The sequence below is a fragment of the Alternaria ethzedia genome, assembly GCF_023757985.1.
Source record: "Alternaria ethzedia strain BMP 0044 chromosome Unknown scaffold_12, whole genome shotgun sequence".
Lineage (NCBI taxonomy): Eukaryota > Fungi > Ascomycota > Dothideomycetes > Pleosporales > Pleosporaceae > Alternaria > Alternaria ethzedia.
In genome coordinates this window covers 479,853-495,606 of record NW_026056205.1, presented here as the reverse complement: position 1 = coordinate 495,606, position 15,754 = coordinate 479,853, and the positions used below count along the sequence as shown (strand labels likewise).

At 53.9% G+C, this 15,754-nt stretch overlaps 7 protein-coding genes across 7 annotated transcripts; 3 read left to right on the top strand and 4 right to left on the bottom strand.

Annotated features, from left to right (window-relative positions):
- Positions 1–212: 212 nt before the first annotated feature.
- On the bottom strand, positions 213–2,154 carry J4E87_005718 (uncharacterized protein; the record flags this gene model as incomplete). Its single annotated transcript, XM_049377325.1, has 2 exons — positions 213–719; positions 766–2,154. The coding sequence occupies 2 exons, from the start codon at positions 2,152–2,154 to the stop codon at positions 213–215; spliced, it is 1,896 nt and encodes a 631-aa protein (XP_049232951.1).
- A 227-nt stretch (positions 2,155–2,381) lies between these two features.
- On the bottom strand, positions 2,382–3,755 carry J4E87_005717 (uncharacterized protein; the record flags this gene model as incomplete). The annotated part of the gene is made up of 2 exons (XM_049377324.1): positions 2,382–3,374; positions 3,429–3,755. 2 exons carry the CDS (start codon positions 3,753–3,755, stop codon positions 2,382–2,384), a joined length of 1,320 nt encoding a protein of 439 aa, XP_049232950.1.
- A 494-nt stretch (positions 3,756–4,249) lies between these two features.
- J4E87_005716 (uncharacterized protein) lies at positions 4,250–4,939 on the top strand (the record flags this gene model as incomplete). The annotated part of the gene is made up of 1 exon (XM_049377323.1): positions 4,250–4,939. The coding sequence occupies one exon, from the start codon at positions 4,250–4,252 to the stop codon at positions 4,937–4,939; it is 690 nt and encodes a 229-aa protein (XP_049232949.1).
- Positions 4,940–5,084: 145 nt separating this feature from the next.
- Positions 5,085–5,500, bottom strand: J4E87_005715 (uncharacterized protein; the record flags this gene model as incomplete). Its single annotated transcript, XM_049377322.1, has 2 exons — positions 5,085–5,094; positions 5,271–5,500. 2 exons carry the CDS (start codon positions 5,498–5,500, stop codon positions 5,085–5,087), a joined length of 240 nt encoding a protein of 79 aa, XP_049232948.1.
- Positions 5,501–6,566: 1,066 nt separating this feature from the next.
- On the top strand, positions 6,567–8,597 carry J4E87_005714 (uncharacterized protein; the record flags this gene model as incomplete). Its single annotated transcript, XM_049377321.1, has 1 exon — positions 6,567–8,597. The coding sequence occupies one exon, from the start codon at positions 6,567–6,569 to the stop codon at positions 8,595–8,597; it is 2,031 nt and encodes a 676-aa protein (XP_049232947.1).
- Positions 8,598–9,572: 975 nt separating this feature from the next.
- J4E87_005713 (uncharacterized protein) lies at positions 9,573–9,849 on the top strand (the record flags this gene model as incomplete). Its single annotated transcript, XM_049377320.1, has 2 exons — positions 9,573–9,579; positions 9,635–9,849. The coding sequence occupies 2 exons, from the start codon at positions 9,573–9,575 to the stop codon at positions 9,847–9,849; spliced, it is 222 nt and encodes a 73-aa protein (XP_049232946.1).
- Positions 9,850–11,010: 1,161 nt separating this feature from the next.
- Positions 11,011–11,576, bottom strand: J4E87_005712 (uncharacterized protein; the record flags this gene model as incomplete). Its single annotated transcript, XM_049377319.1, has 2 exons — positions 11,011–11,306; positions 11,357–11,576. 2 exons carry the CDS (start codon positions 11,574–11,576, stop codon positions 11,011–11,013), a joined length of 516 nt encoding a protein of 171 aa, XP_049232945.1.
- Positions 11,577–15,754: the final 4,178 nt, after the last annotated feature.

Sequence of the window (15,754 nt, the reverse complement as noted above, 5' to 3'; positions counted from 1 at the left end):
TCACGCGACCATTTCGCAGTCCGTGAAACATTATTGCCATTTGCATGAAGCAAGGCAGAGGGCATTCATTTGGCCCTCCAGCAGAAGGAAGCTATCAACTATGCCAGCTCTCCTAGTGTACATACTATACAATGTATTGACCCGTTCAGATCATGGTTGGGCATAAGTCATGCATCGGATGCAAATGTATTCATGGTTCCAGGAACTGTCCGCTACACCGCTTTTGCGCGTGCTGATTGCAAGGTACCGCTCTTTCTGAGCAAGAAACCGGCGGCCTTGCTGGTTAAGGGGGTGACAGTTCCACGCTCGGGTTGTGCCTTCTTTGCTCCCCTCGATTGCTTCTGCTTCATCTGTTCAAGCCTAGCCGGTATACCTGAACCCAGACCACGCTCCCATAGAGCATAGCTGATGACCTTGTCTTGACCAGTCTTGCTGCGCTTCTCAACCTTGGTAGGCTTGACGCGACGCAATTCGACGTTGCCCAGATTAATCAAATCGCCCAGGTCGGCCCTCCTCTTGGCGTCGGCATCAGATGTGGCCTGCTGCTTCGCTCGCTGACGTGCCTTCTGCCCTTCTACATGCATAGCGCTGAAGAGACTGGTAGGCTGGGGTTTGGCGGCCTCTAATAGATGATTGTATAGATCGCCTAGGGTGTTCGCGGAAGAGAGGTGTGGATCGGAGATGCGGCAGCCGGTAAGTTGGTAAAGGCGTTTGTAAAGCTACATAAGTCAGCAAAGGTAAAATAAAAAGGGTCGATACACGTACAGCGAACTTGACGTTGATGTCAGTGACGGGAACGTGCCGCCATTTCGTCTCTTCAGGCTTGATAGCAGACGAATCTCTGCTGCTCTGCTGAACTGAGGTTTTTAGAGCCGCAAAGTCAGCCGCCAAACGCTTCGCTCTCTCTTCGAGGATAGCATGTCGCGACTCGCTCGCTGCAGCTGGAGCGATTTGGTTAACGGGCTCCGGGTCGGCTGCATGGTCAACAAGCTCGGTTTGGGGTACATCTTGAGCAACTTGAGGTGGCGTAGTTTCTTGAACGACCACTTCCTCAACAATTGCCTCCTTGACGGGCGCTTCAACTGGCTTGGCGCGAGGGACGGGGCGGTTCGACATGAAGTCAAACGGCTTGTTCTCGCCATCCATCTTGACCACTGCTGCTTTCTTGTGTGCTGGTGTGTCGGGGTCCATGGTCTGTACTTGCTCCTGTGCAAGGCCGGCATCCTCAAGTTCCTCAACGACCTCTTCAACGAGCAGCTCGTCCGATACCTCTGGCTCAGCCTCCCAAGCGGGTGCCGTTTGCATCGTCTCCAAGAGATCATCCAAGCTCTTGTGCTGGGGGAAGGCAAGAGCAAGCTCACCGCTTTCTGTCTTGACTAACTTGATGTCCTTGACCCAGCGTGGCCGATCGTAAACACCTCGGTTGGCAAACTTGGATAGGTCCATATCTAAACCAGCCTGCTTCAGGGCATAAATCTCGGCGACAGCTTGTGTGAAACTGGCACGCAAATCGGTAATCCGGGTAGCTTTGGCGTGGAGGCCAAAGTTGTAGTCGGTATATGGGCGCTTGGTCTTCTCGTGTACAGTTTGCGCCATAAGCAGGTTCTCGTCCTTCAAAGTGTACGGAGTGCCCGTGAGCTCTTCGATCTCATTGGCCATGTCCAGTGTCAGTGGCGTGTACGTCCGTAGCGTGAGTTTCTCGAATTCCTTAGCCAGGTCCTTTTCGACCTTTTCCTGCAGCCATTCCTCGCCACCGACCCGATGTAGGCCGCGTAGATACTTCGCAGGCTTGTATTGGGGGAATCTTGAGGCTTCCTCGTCAAGGACCTCTTCGTATTCGCCCTGGTCTTCAGGCGCTATGCGGACCGGTGATGTGGGATCATAAGGGTCGACGTGTGCACCAATAGGCTCCGAGTCGCCAAGAAGACGCTTCTGCCATCTTCGCACGAACTGCTGGTGCTTTCTCTTGTCCTGTTTGCCCGGTAGCAGGAAGGCTTGGGGTGCGGTTGTGGAGAAGGCGGCGGATGGGGTGCGGAGATGGGTGCAGGGCGACGGGGCGGGGCGGCAGGGCAATGGCGAGACTCGTTGCCGTATGCAAGCGGAGAGGGGATGTGAGGGATCAATTGCCCGCGAGGGGCGCGGTATTCGGCGCATTGGGTTCGAGATGCGGGTGATGCACATCTGCTGGAAATTCCTTCGACATGTCGACGAGCACGCCAAGCCGCCGGACATGAGCCAATCAGCGCCCTAGCAGCCCCGAGCACTGGAGAAGCCCATGGTTTTGGAGAACATGCGTCGTCTGATCTCTGCCTGCACTTTGATTTTTTATCTAGACATGTTGGCATCAAGATACTGTCATGTTCAAGTGTCTATTATGTATATCACGAGAACTTCTTTACTAGCCACGTAGAGCCTCTCTCGTCATAGTCGGCTTTGGACACGAGCAACTCCTTCAACAAGTCGGGTTGGCTAGCGACGTTTGCTCCTCCTAGCCATGTGTGCTTGATCGGGTCATCTGCCCGCGCCACATTCAGCGTGTACTCGGCTGGTACCAGAGCCCTCAGCTCTGTCTGCATTCGTTCCATGAAGCCGGCAATCAACGAGTTCCCGCCTACCACTACAACATTCGCCAACAGGCCGATTCTTAGAGCTTCTGGCAGTGTGCTCAGCGACTCCATGACGGCGCCAGGTATTCCAGCTTCCTGGATGCCAATATCGGAAGGGTTGAAGAGGAGCTCGGGCACGGCGAAGCGCTCATTGCCTAGAGGCAGCAGATCTTCTCTCGGTCCTTGCAGCGGCTGTAGCCCTCTGCGCATGCGTGATTTTGCAGGGTCGTGGGGTCGCGCATGCCCGTGTATAGCATTCTCGTAGTCCGGCAGCACATAGTCGACCACTATGCTCGAATCCAGCTCTCGTTTATCTCCCAGCCGTCCTTTCCAAGTGCGCTCCAGATCTTTGGCGAATTGCTGCGATGATGGCACGACGTACGAGACTGCTTCTTTGATCTCGTTGAGCAGGTATGTCTCCTCCATCATGTTGTAGTGCCGCAGCGAGGAGAGCTCTTTCAGGTAGTTTGTGAGCAGCTTCCCACCGACTGTGAGCCGCCGCACAGCCGATTGTATGAGCTTGCCATTGTAGAGAGGGAGGACGGTCGTGTCTGAGTACGATGTGTCGATGATGAGGAGGCATTCTTGCGGTAGCGATGCCAACGAGGACGCGATGGGAGGGTTGTAGGCATTGAGTGTCGCGCCAACGCATCGGTAGTAGGCCGCGAACTCGAACTGCTCGAAGATGATCTCGTCGCAGTTCTTCTGCAGCTCTTTCGGGCAGTTTGGCTTCTCTGTCAAGACCAGATTTGTGTCTTTCGGGTCACACTGCGTACTGTCAGTTCTCACACCCTTCACGAGCTCGCGACTGTGCGTACCCACCCTCAGCCCCTCCCCCACGGCGTCGCCCATGAACTCATGCTCCCATATCGCCTTCTCCGCCTCCCAGTTGACAATGAAGCCCTTTTCCACTGGACGGCGAAACGCCAGTTCTCCAAAGTCTTTACACGAATCGAGCTCGGCGCCGACGTAGGTGCACTTGTCGCGTGTGCTGCGCGCGATGCAGTTGGGAATGACACTGCAGTCGTCGTAGGTAGGCTCCGAGGCTGGCGAGACTAGACCGGCTTTGATCGAATATGCGCCATTGTCCAGGACGAGCGTCTTGTTGGGCGCTGCAGCCGCCGACTTCTTAGACCCTTTGGGTGCCATCGTTGGTGTTTGTTGGTTTGCGCTGACGGAGCGATTCGCGACGCCCGAATTCCGACGCCTGTTCACGTGCGGCCCACCTGACCCTTGACCATTGACATGCCGCCATCAACTTCTTTTCCCAACCCCGATGATAGGTACACTGTGCCCGGGACGGCAAGACCTGACAAGCCCGTCATGACAGATGCAGAATGGCTGGTCCAGCCACCAGCACATGACTACCGTTGTGGGAGTGATCCGACCAATATAAGCAGGTTGGAAGTGCGGAGTATGCATGCCCCGCGATGCACCCCTATCACCGTCCTGACATCCTTTATGCTTCTCCCACTGTGGCATTTCAGAGGCACCAGTGCTATCGCTCGCTTTCTTTAGGCCCTGAGGCTGGAATCCAGCTAGTCTATGACGTCAACCTCTCTTTGGCAACGAGGCACACGAGCCCACGAACACCATTCAAACAATCTTCGAATCTAGAGCCCTGAAATCCATATTACTTTACAATGGACGACTGGCAGGACGCCGCCTTCTCGACGCGGCACATGCACAACCGCACTGGCCGCAGTGGAAAATCCAAACACACGAGCGCATTCGACGTTCACAAGACATTCGCAAGCTATTCTGTCAAATGTCCGGCATGGCAAAAGGCCCTGGGCGCAACTGGGGATACGCAGCCAGAACAGGATGCATCGCTGGAGCTGTATCGCTTGACCGAAGCCGGCGAGGGTGTCGTGGGCCAATTGTCTTTGCCGGGCTTGTTACAAGCCTCAGTCATCTTAGCTGGCAGTCGTGACAGTCTTCGGCGAACGATCGCAGAGATAGAACCAGATGAATCAAACGAAGAGGAAGATGAGGAAGAGGACGAAGAAGAGAGCGAAAACACGGAGCCGGAGTCTCCCGAGAGGACTCGCTTCGAAACATTCGAAAAGAACAGCTTCCGTTCACCAAAGTTCTGGTTGCGATGGAGCGGCAGCCCTACAGACTCCAGCCACAATGCCTCCAAGGCACCCGAACATAACGAGACAGATTTGGGGTACATTGTCTTCTCTGGCAACGATTGTCGCAAGTTCAAGGGCACCATCAATTGCACAAGTCTGAAGTGGAAGAATGTAGCAATCACTGGTCACAAGCTCGTGGCACGATCATCATCCGACGCACAAGTCACTTGGGGAAAAGCTGGAGTGTTGGTTTAGAAGGCATATTCTGAACCATAGCTAGCGACTGCGTTATCCACCAAATATCAGCAAACTTATCGCGAAGGTGGTCGCGAAACCGAGTGAGCGAGAAGCGCATCGTAGCCGTACTACCTCCGTTTGCAGCACGCAACATCAGCAACCGCTAATCGTTCCTATGTCGGATCAGTACAGTATTCCCGCAGAGAATTGACCACGGGTTGAGCGCACCAGGCCAATCCATATACGCCAACGATACCCATCGGCCATTACCAACACCTCCAGAGACCTTGGCCCAGCGCCTTCACTCATGTCAGCATAAAAGTTCTTCCCATGTCACGTCATGACTTACTTGTCTCCATTCACCTCAGTAGTACCAGACGTGGTGTAGCAGCTTAATTTGATTTTGGTACCCTTGGGATATTGACCCGGAGCCGAGCAGGTCGTCTTCGGGCACGTTCGATAGCGCAGCCCGTCGACGGCGACAGTTGCGTCAATGACGGCGCGCTTGTCCATCTCGGCCGCAGGAGCGGCCAAAGCGACCGATGAGAGAAGAGCGATAACAACGGCTGTGAGCTTCATGATGTGCTGATTTCGATCGTTGGCAGGAGAATATGCGAACAAGATTGGATTGATCGAAGGAAGGACATAGACGACTGCGAACGGCTCTTTATAGCCCAAATTGCGATCTCCCCCCCTCTTTCATATTTGCAGGTGCTCGCATTCGTCGTGTCATCCCAGTCGCACACTGCAAGAACTATTATGGGGTCCGCATCTCTTCCCTCCCTTTCTCTATTTCTGTAGTCCGCAATAGATGCAGATTCGACACATTCGTCCAATAGATATGTCCCTTGCCGGTTTCATCCTCGCGTTGCTCGCATAGCCTTCCATACTCAGGCGGTACGCGTTGCCTCTTGTTGCACGAGGGTTCAGCTTTAATTTGGTTCCCCGTATTTATCCATTTGGCCCCGAACACAACTTCTACGTGCCAGGACGCACTCCAACTCATCCAGACGATGTATTTATAGTCTTCTTTCTACATCGTTATCCTCTTACATAGTAAGTCCTCACGAGCCCTAAGTGTAGACATCACTGATGACATGACCCCAGCCAGCCATATGACTTCCTTAAATTCCTCCAGCGATCCGTCCTCATCTCAGTCCATCATGCAAACCAAAGACATGCGACACGTTGTGGGAATATGAGACTTCATTCACCCAGTAGCCTAGCCCAAAATCGCACTACTCAACCTTACCAAGCCATCCCTAGCTAGCTAACTTGACGCCCTTTTCTAGACCACTTGATTAAGGCGCACTGGGATGTGACATCCAAACAGACTTTCCAATAACAGAATGACACCGGAGATGACTTGTAGGCCGTGGGGACAACGTTGCGTCATGGTAAACTCAAAGCTACTAGTGTTGGACATAGCTAACTCAGGTCCCTTTTGCCTGTCCGCGCAAAGCCATTCAGTAGGTCCTTTGGAGCAGAAGATTGGTCATGCGATCTCTTCAATGCGGTATCGACAGGTTTGATAATTGTCTATCAATCTGAAAGGGCGTCAAGACCCACACTTCCGTTTGTTTGTTGTGCTGCCTAGTCACGTGCATGACTCAGCCTGGACCACCTGCAGCAACTGACAACTCGAATGCGCGCTATAACCTCTGTTTCTTTCCTCTTAACGTCTCTTGTCATTCTCTTGACGGAACCGAACCTCGCGACCGCAACCTTGCAGCACCTCGTCGTCATGGCGCAGTACCAAGCTAACACCGTTCAGTCACGCTCACTGCGACGTCGACTCCTCAAGGACATCGCGGAGATCGAACAAGATCCATATCCCAACGTCCGAATTCACTTCCAGGACAATGATATCACAAGAGCGTGTCTTGTTCTTACTCCGGAAGGACAGAAGCCGCTCCACCTCAAGATCCGCTTCACCGGCCAATATCCGCTGGTGGCGCCCGACGTCACGATCCAAAGCGCAATCAACCACCCAAATGTCTTCAGCGACTATGTTTGCGCCACCATGCTGAACACCGATGAAGGCTGGACGCCAGCGTACACCCTCAAGGGTATCGCTATCCAGCTGCTGAGCTTCTTCTCCAGTGATTCGCTAGAGCAAGACCATGGTAATGGCACTGTCGATCTGGCTTGGTATCGGCAGCATGAGGCTCAAACATTGGGAGAAGATCACTTCAAATGCTCTCTGTGTGGATTTGGAGAAGACTCGTCACCAGTACCCGCTGGGGAGATGGAGGTCGACTCACCCGCACCAGTCGTTGTCGCCTCAGCCCCGAGCCAGCGTCCGGGAGGCCCCTCGGGGTTGTTTAGACTACCAGATGAGATTCTTCTCGAGATCCTCAGCAACTCCAAGACTGTTGACATTTTGGCTTTCGCCGACGCCATTCCTTTCATCAAGAATACGATGAACTCGTACGACTTCATCCGCATTCGCGAGCTGCAATGCTTTTGTCTCAAAGAATCATTCCTCGACGCCAAGCTTGGTATTGGTATCGCCGTGACAGGCGGTAACCGGCCGGTCTTCCGAACAGAGTTTGATCTGTTGAGTCACGAGGCGTTCTACAAGCACCACATCCGACGCAGCGTTCAGGGTGTTAAGTTCGATATCTGGCTACCTCTACCCCTGAGCCGACGCCACTGGAATCAAGTTAGAGATCATGTGCTGGAGAGCACGCTGGATATCCATAGGACTGCGAACATCACGAACCCTGGAGCTTGCTATGTGGATATCCTGTATCATACTATGAACACCGTTGTCGTTCAGTTCTCATCAGATGCGGAGAGCTACAGCGGCCCTGACGCACGCAGCACCTTGAGTCACGCGTCAGAGAAGGCCGTCGACGCGTATTTCGGTCTCTTCCACCTACTGCTATGCCTGGCGATCGAGAACTCTCACATCACTGACAGTGCCAACAACACGATCAGACGCTTCATGGCCGGTCCGCGCAACAAGGCAAACTTCCCCGATCTCGGTCACGTTCTCATAGCAGCTCTCATCTGCGACGACGGACTTACCGAAGACCTGACGTATGAGATCATCGAAGAAGCCATCATTCGCAACGTCGTCTGGATGCTTGATGAGAAGGGCGCTGGTATGGCCGAGCTCGCATACCTGGAACCCTCCAAGATCTCCGAATACCGTACCAGCAAGACATACGCTGCCTCTCCCACCTCATACCGCCTCATGATGTTCCTGGAGATGTTCAGCGCAGCAGCCCGTCCGCCCGGTAAGACCCTGGTTGAGCTTCGCGACTCGTTTGACGCCCATGGGGCTCCTCCGCCGGGTACCTCAACGCGCATGGCCGAGGACATTCGCGAGATCCAGCAGTTCGACGCCTTTCCGCAGTTCTTGGCCAAGATGGGTCTCAAGGATTTGCCTTCTCAGCCTCAGTTCACTTCGTTTCTTCGACGCACCATAACCGACAGTGTCACCGCTGGCTACTCAATCATGCCCCTGAGCCAGAGCCGACTTTACCTCTTGCGACAAGAGGAGGAACGCTACGTGGAGAAGTCGGAAGATTTGCATGTCTCGCGGGATGATCACTGGTGGTACGAGAACAACAGTTTCAGAAACCCGTCTTTCTTCCCAAATCGCGGCGGAAGAGGTGGTGGTAGATGGGATCGGGGCACGCGTGGTGGCAGGGGCCGTCGGTACTAGGTAGATGCTTTTGTGGACTCTCTTGGCTTCCAAGATTGTAAAGTGCGAGAATCTTTGCGCAAGGGCTCGGCAGCTTGACGCTCGATGTAGATAGTACCTTGCAGTACGATAGCTCATTTCAGCTCTTACTGTCCGTAGAATCAGCATTTCATCAACATCTCCCTGCTTCCTCGTGACGTCGCCTCTTACGAACTAGTTCAGAAGACGGGTAAACGGCCTGACTAGCATTATGTAGCATCTAGACTTCAGCCAAGTAGTCGAATGTGGGGAAAGGCGCAACAACGTCATGTCGCATGCTGTACCACAAGGCAGGTATTGGAGAGCACCGCACCTTAAGTTCTGGTCACCTCTTCCTCCTCTCCGACATCCCTACAGAGTCAGCCTTCATAACGACTCCATCCTTGCCTTAGCTTCTCTTCACATTTCACATCATGTCAGGTATGCTTTGATTGACGAGTGATCTATGCTCCAGTAGCTCACAGCGTTCAGACCAGCTCGACGACAAGTTCATGAACTCCGGCGGCGGTGGTAGCGCACCACCTCCCAAAGCATCGGGCGACAAGGGCGATTCATCAAAGAAGGATGGGGACAAGAAAGACGGCGGCAAGGGCGAGGAGAAGAAGGGCTGAGAGGCATCGGGGATGAGGTGGCTGGTAGCGGGGTTGGAGTTCGTCGATCAGGGACGCCTCGGTTGACGCGTCGGAACGCGCGACGGGATGCGCAATCCTAAACACGTAGTCACGAACAATCGAACAGCTTGGTTCAGGACGGCTATTGAACGTTGATGTCAAGTGTGTCGCAGATGCAGGATGCATGACGCTCGGTGATGACTTCCGAGTCGTCATCTTGACGTTGACGCAACCCGACGTTCTCATGACGTCTACGCGCTGTTCAAAAGAACATCAGTACGCCCAAAGCTCCTGCTGAAAGCCCATGATACCATAACCCCACAGCATCAGCCCCAGCCAAATCACCATGCCGAGTACGTCTCCCGCACCTTCCACGTCATTCCTCTTCACTAACACCATACCCTCAAGACCAGGTCAACGACCCCTCAAAGACCAGCGAAGACACCTTCGGCGTGCAAAAATCTGCCAAAACACCCCAGAAGGCCGCACAGGATCAGGAAGACTACGAGGCGCAGAAAGAACATTCGAACAGTGGCAGCAACACGCACTCGGGGACAGGTATGGAGTACGTTGATCGGAAGAACATCAAAGGAGATGAGAAGCAGAGGAGAGAGGGGAACTGAGTGGCGTGTCATTACATGATTTAAATCGAATCCAAATTTGTGCCCACGTTTTGACTAGGCTCGCATCCAACTTGATGCCTTTCTCGCAGACTCTTCAAAACCAACCAAAGGGCTCCCATTGGGCAACAGCTGCCGGCATCGGGATGCCGATGAACCCAATCAACATGATCAAGAGCGAGAGGATCATCTTAATAGCGCCGAATATAAGAAGGAAGGCCAACTTGGCAGCGGCAAGGGAAAGGATAAGGAGAACGATCCCAAAGAGCAATATGGCAAGGCCCTGCAAGATTGTTCCCACCACCTGCAATAAAGCCTGAATGTCGAGTTGTGAAGTTAGCAAGTGCATTATACACACGGTGAACCGGATCATTACGTACCCAAGATCGGCGGTAGAGAAGTTGTCGCATCTCTACACAAGAAGTCGTGGTGGTGGACTTTCTTGTATGAGTTGCGCTGTTAGATTCGAGCCCCTTTTCCGCGGCGCTGATATCGGCCAGGCTATCTTTTTCGTCTTGGCTAACAGTATGAGACATCGTTGCGATATTGCTTTGGGGAGTTTTAGTGCAATGTGTTGGGATGGATGAGGTGCTGAACGCATTCGGCAGGGCACAGCAGGGCTTTTAAGGTGGGCAGTGATGTCCGGGTCGCGAGACACGCGACCGTGGAGCCCCAGGAGGAGGTACTTTGGTTCTGCCCATGATTAGCAACACTCGCGCAGAGCGAGTAGTGGGCCACCCGAAATCCCCATGATCAACAGAGACTCGCAATACTGACAAGACAATAGGCGTCTCGGCGGAATCTTGTTCACACGTGCTGTTGCTTTGAACGGCTCTAAAGATATTGCAGACCTAATGTCATGAATTGTGTGGGCCTACAAATACGTACCTGGTATACAGTATCAGTCCGACGATGGAAGAGAAGCACTTAGTCTGCAAGTGCCCTGACTCAACGTCACTTCTGAGAAAAAACATGAAAAAGCTCGATATGCTTAGGCCATCCAGTCCATATGTCGACACGGCATCTAGGATTGGAACAAACGACTGGCATCCATCTATATAGTTACAGTCTTGCCCACATGTCCACAATACAATTCTCAATTTGGTACGAGTCACTCCTGAATACCCACATTATTTTACCATTAGCCTCCCGGGGACAGAACGCTCAATCAAATCCCTTCCAACCACACTTGAAATGACGCTGCCATCCAGTGTACCCTTTATACATAGGTTGCCAATCTGCCGCGTTGAGATCCTGGCACCACATGTCTTTGGAAACCAGAGGAGCATTCTTCTTGTTATCCTTACAAGCTTGCTCGCAAGTCTGCAGCCTCCATGGGTCACTTTCGATGCGATTTTCGGTTGTCATGTAAGGCCTGCATGGGATGCCCGGCATGGAATCGCAGCCGGTGACCTTCTTGCGGATCTCAAAATTGACTTTGGCCATATCACCATTGTGTGCTAGGAAAGGTTAGCGCGTGTCTAATAAGGCGATAAAAGAGTTCACTTACGTTCATATACGGTCACGTCAACTCCAAAAGGCATTGAATCACCGTACGGACGATTAACGCTCTGGATGTAGTCGGTGATTTTCGAGTCCTTGTTGTAACCGCGTACATTGTGGAAACCCGCGTGGAAGCCATTGGGATCGTACAAGTCCCATCCTAATTCCGCGTAGTCGTCGTACAAGAATTGCTGAAATTCCACTGTCCAGTGGCCGTTCCTGTCCATAGGTGTATGGCTAGGAGCTGGTGCTGCCGAAGTGGTGGACGACGAAGAACTGGTGGACGACGAGGACCTGCTAGACGACGAGGAACTAATAGACGATACCTTGGAAGAGCTTTTTGAGGTTGATGAACCCATGCTAGAGTACGTCCACGTGTTTGATGGCTCATCGGGATTGTTGTTTCCCTCATCATCATCCAAAGAGAGCGGTGCTCGGGTACATGCTGGGGCGTCGGAAGTTAGCGTGCCGGTAGTAGTCAGCGTTGTCGTGGTGTCGTAGCCTTTAGCCGGCTCGCAGATGGTCCTCGTGGCATCGATCAGCGGCAGACATACAGATGTAACCATCGTGGATGATGTACCACCGCCGAAGAAGCTATAGCTAGAAGGCATGGACGAAACGTCAAAACCCTCCGTGCACATGACGAAGCGATCAGTGATGGTGGTCCGCATGTTGTCGTCGCAATCTTCTGGGTCTGGTTGGTCCGCCGGTTTAGTTGGCGCAGGGCCAGGCTTCGGCCCACAACCGCCCGGAACGGTACAACCTGGGAGGCTACAAAGTTCTGGCGGGCATGGATCACACCCTGTTGGACCTGGACAGTATCCGTCGGCGCCTATGATACCCGTAGGCCGCGGGCCGGTATGACAACCGAAGAAGATGCACGGGTCACAGCCGAAGATACCACATGGAATGGTGAGCGAAATGGGCGGAACGACATCTTCAGGGCAGCCAGGCCCGAACCCTAGTCCCGCCCACCCGCATCCACACCCGAAAAGCTTACATTTAGGGTTCGTAGGTTTTGGAAACGATGTCGGCTTTGGCTTTGGCGGCTTGACTGATGGATCGTCATTGTCGCTATCGCTAGGACTGTCGCTGTCATGATCCTTGTCACATTTGTGTGGGACACAAAGGCAGAAAGGCCGCTTGAAGAGCAAGAATGATGCGAGTCTCTGTGTGACGCATGCAGCGATACAGTTCTCCTCTTTGCACTCGGGGTCGCTGTCTGTAACAGAGTCTGGATCGCCTGGGTGACCATCCTTACCACCGTCGTCATCCGGGCCAAACCACCATAGATGACACCACTTGTAATTAGCTGGCTCAAGACATTCGTGCGGTGGTTCTTCATCGGGAGGGCGAGGGAACACATAGCCCACACAATACTTTAGGCACCACTCGAGGGAACGACACAATTCGGGACAGCCTACGCCTGTAGGCATCGGGCTGGGAGGTATAGTGCTGCTCCCAATCACGATCGGAGCAGAAATGGAGCCACTTGCGGTGCTGCTTCCCGAGACACCAGGAGGGACGATGATGGAGCCGCTTGGGGTGCTGCTTCCACTCGGAGGGATAATGGTGATGCCATTCGAGGTGCTGCTTCCCGAGACACCAGGAGGGACGATAATGGAGCCACTTGGGGTGCTGCTTCCCGAGACACCAGGAGGGATGATGATGGAGCCACTTGGGGTGCTGCTTCCCGAGACACCAGGAGGGACGATGATGGAGCCGCTTGGGGTGCTGCTTCCACTAGGAGGGATGATGGTGATGCCATTCGAGGTGCTGCTACCAGGAATTCCAGTGGGGATGACGATGGAACCACTCGAGGTAGTGCTTCCCGTGAAACCAGGAGGGATGATGATGATGCCATTCGAGGTGCTGATACCAGGAATTCCAGTGGGGATGACGATGGAGCCACCCGAGGTAGTGCTTGCCGTGAAACCAGGAGGGATGATGATGATGCCAGTAGAGGTGCTGCTACCAGAAATCCCAGTAGGGATGATGATGATGCCTTCTACAGTAGTGCTGCCTTGGACTGAAGTCAATCGAGTGCTCGGGATTGCGCTTCCAGACGATTGTGCAGCCGAACTGCCTTGAGCACTTGACTGAGCCACAGAAGATGAGCCAGAAGGCGCGACGAGTGATCCAGACGCGGACACAGAGGTACTAGGTGATGCCGATGACCATGCAGTCGAAGTGCTACCGGCTTGGCTGCTCGATATACTCGTGGGCGCTACAGATCCCGCGGAAGAACTCCACGCTCCAGAAGATGGGGCGGCTGATGATCCAACCACTGAGCTTGTCGGGGCGCGGGAAGATGGTGCAGTAGAGCTTCCTTGAATCGAGGATGCAGTGGGGGGCGGCACAACGACACTTGAGCCAGCTTGAGAGGATACTTGACTGCTCCAAGCTGCGGTGGACGACGGGACAGAAGACGGCACGGAGGATGCCCACTGAGAAGACGAGGATGCAGCTTGAGAAGACGAAGACGCAGCTTGAGAGGACTGTTGACTGCTCCAAGCTGCGGAAGAGGACGGGGCAGGAGGCGGCACCGAGGACGCCCATTGAGAAGACGAAGTTTGGCTGCTCCACACAGTAGAGGATGGCGGAACAGGTCCTTGCACTGATGATGGAGGCGCGGAGGCTTGCACCGAGGATGCCGACTGAGATGATGCAGCTTGAGACGAGGGCTGACTGCTCCATACCACTGAGGATGGAGTTGCGGAGCCCTGTACTGAAGACACGATCGATGGGGGTGGGACAGCGACTGCAGAGGACGGGCTCGCAGAGCCTTGCACCGAAGACACAATGGACGGTGGCGGGACAGCGACTACAGAGGACGGGCTCGCAGAGCCTTGCACCGAAGACACAATGGACGGTGGCGGGACAGCGACTACAGAGGATGCGGAAGGTCGAGGTGAGCCTTGTATCGAAGACACAATTGTAGGCGGTGGTATAGCGACCACGGAAGACGGAGGCGGGCGGGGAGAGCCTTGCACCGAAGACACGATGGATGGAGGCGGGACAGCAACCACGCTGGAGGCGACCGGGGGATAGTGGACGCTGGTCGGTGGAACGACGGTACCTTGTACAGATGTCGTGACCGAGATCGGGTCGGTAGGAATTCCGTATTGTCGGGGAATTAAGATGGACGAGGGATCCGCCGCACCCTGGATTCCAGCCTGTCCGCTGCCGACCGTAGAAGCGGCCGTAGAGGATGGAGAGCTGCCGGCGTAGCCACCGGTAGCGGCCAGCCCTAGAAGAGTGAAGACGGAAAAGCGCATCGTCGGAAGCTGCAGTCGTCGTCCGCAATTGCTTCGATTTTGAAGAAGGCGAAAGAGGGTTGAGGAAGCGAGTGGAAGGCGCGGTAGAGGGGAAGCTGTACGAGGCCGGTGAGCGCGAGCTGATATACAACGGAAGAGCTAAGCACAAGCGCTAGTCGGGTGGTGAGGGTCTCGAGATTAGGGTCCGTGAGGAAGGCGCGACAGGGTGAGGGGCAAGTCCGCGTAGGCAACGGCGTGGCCAGCATGCTAAGTGAAAGAGTGTGCGGCCGCACACCGCTCGGCCTGGCAGAGGTGTCTAATGAATTGGAGCGCAAATATCTCTATCCTTGTCACCAAGAGCAGATCGTGGCAAGAGCTTCGAGGTCATTCCTCTGAGCTTGTAGTCATTGAACCCAGTCCGTATCATCACTGCTCTTGCTCCTGGAAGTGACATCACGTTGTACTCTTAGCAGAATTGTTGTGTCCACTTCTCTTCCTGGTCCTTGTACTTCCACATCAGTTGTACGTATATACCGGGTTTCAAACTCACGTAAGAGCTGTTGACGATCTAGCTGCAAGTAGACACCCATCGGTCTGGGTAGGTATGCTAGTGGGACTCGATTCACTCGGAGATTCGAGGTTAATACGCTGCGACTCACATTGATGATTCTAGCAAGCATGAGACGCGTATTCCAAGCATTCTCGTTATCGAAACAGACCGGTCTGAATAGTTGCGACGCAACTGACTGCCACTCAATGGACTGACGTTGCAAGCGTATGCAACATCGTGAAGAGCGAGGACAGCGTCAGAGGGTAAGTTGTTGGAGATTGTGAGATGAAATGTGAACGACTATGACGAGATCATATCCAATGTCTACGTGGAAGCTGAACTCGAAAGGGACTGAAGTCTAGTTGCAGCACACGGGCGAACGTGGATGTTTTCCGAAGCAAACGGATGCGACGCTGCAACCAGTATAGGTCTGAAAAAGATGAGAAAATAGCTTGGGCGGTAGGCAGAGCGCTGATTGAGAGATGAGGATAAGTTGCGTTGATGACCGCACGTTTGCTGGTGACAACGGCAATGATGAGATGGATGAGGAGACGAGCCACGCGAAGAGCGTACCTAGAGACGCGACCGCGATGCCCCA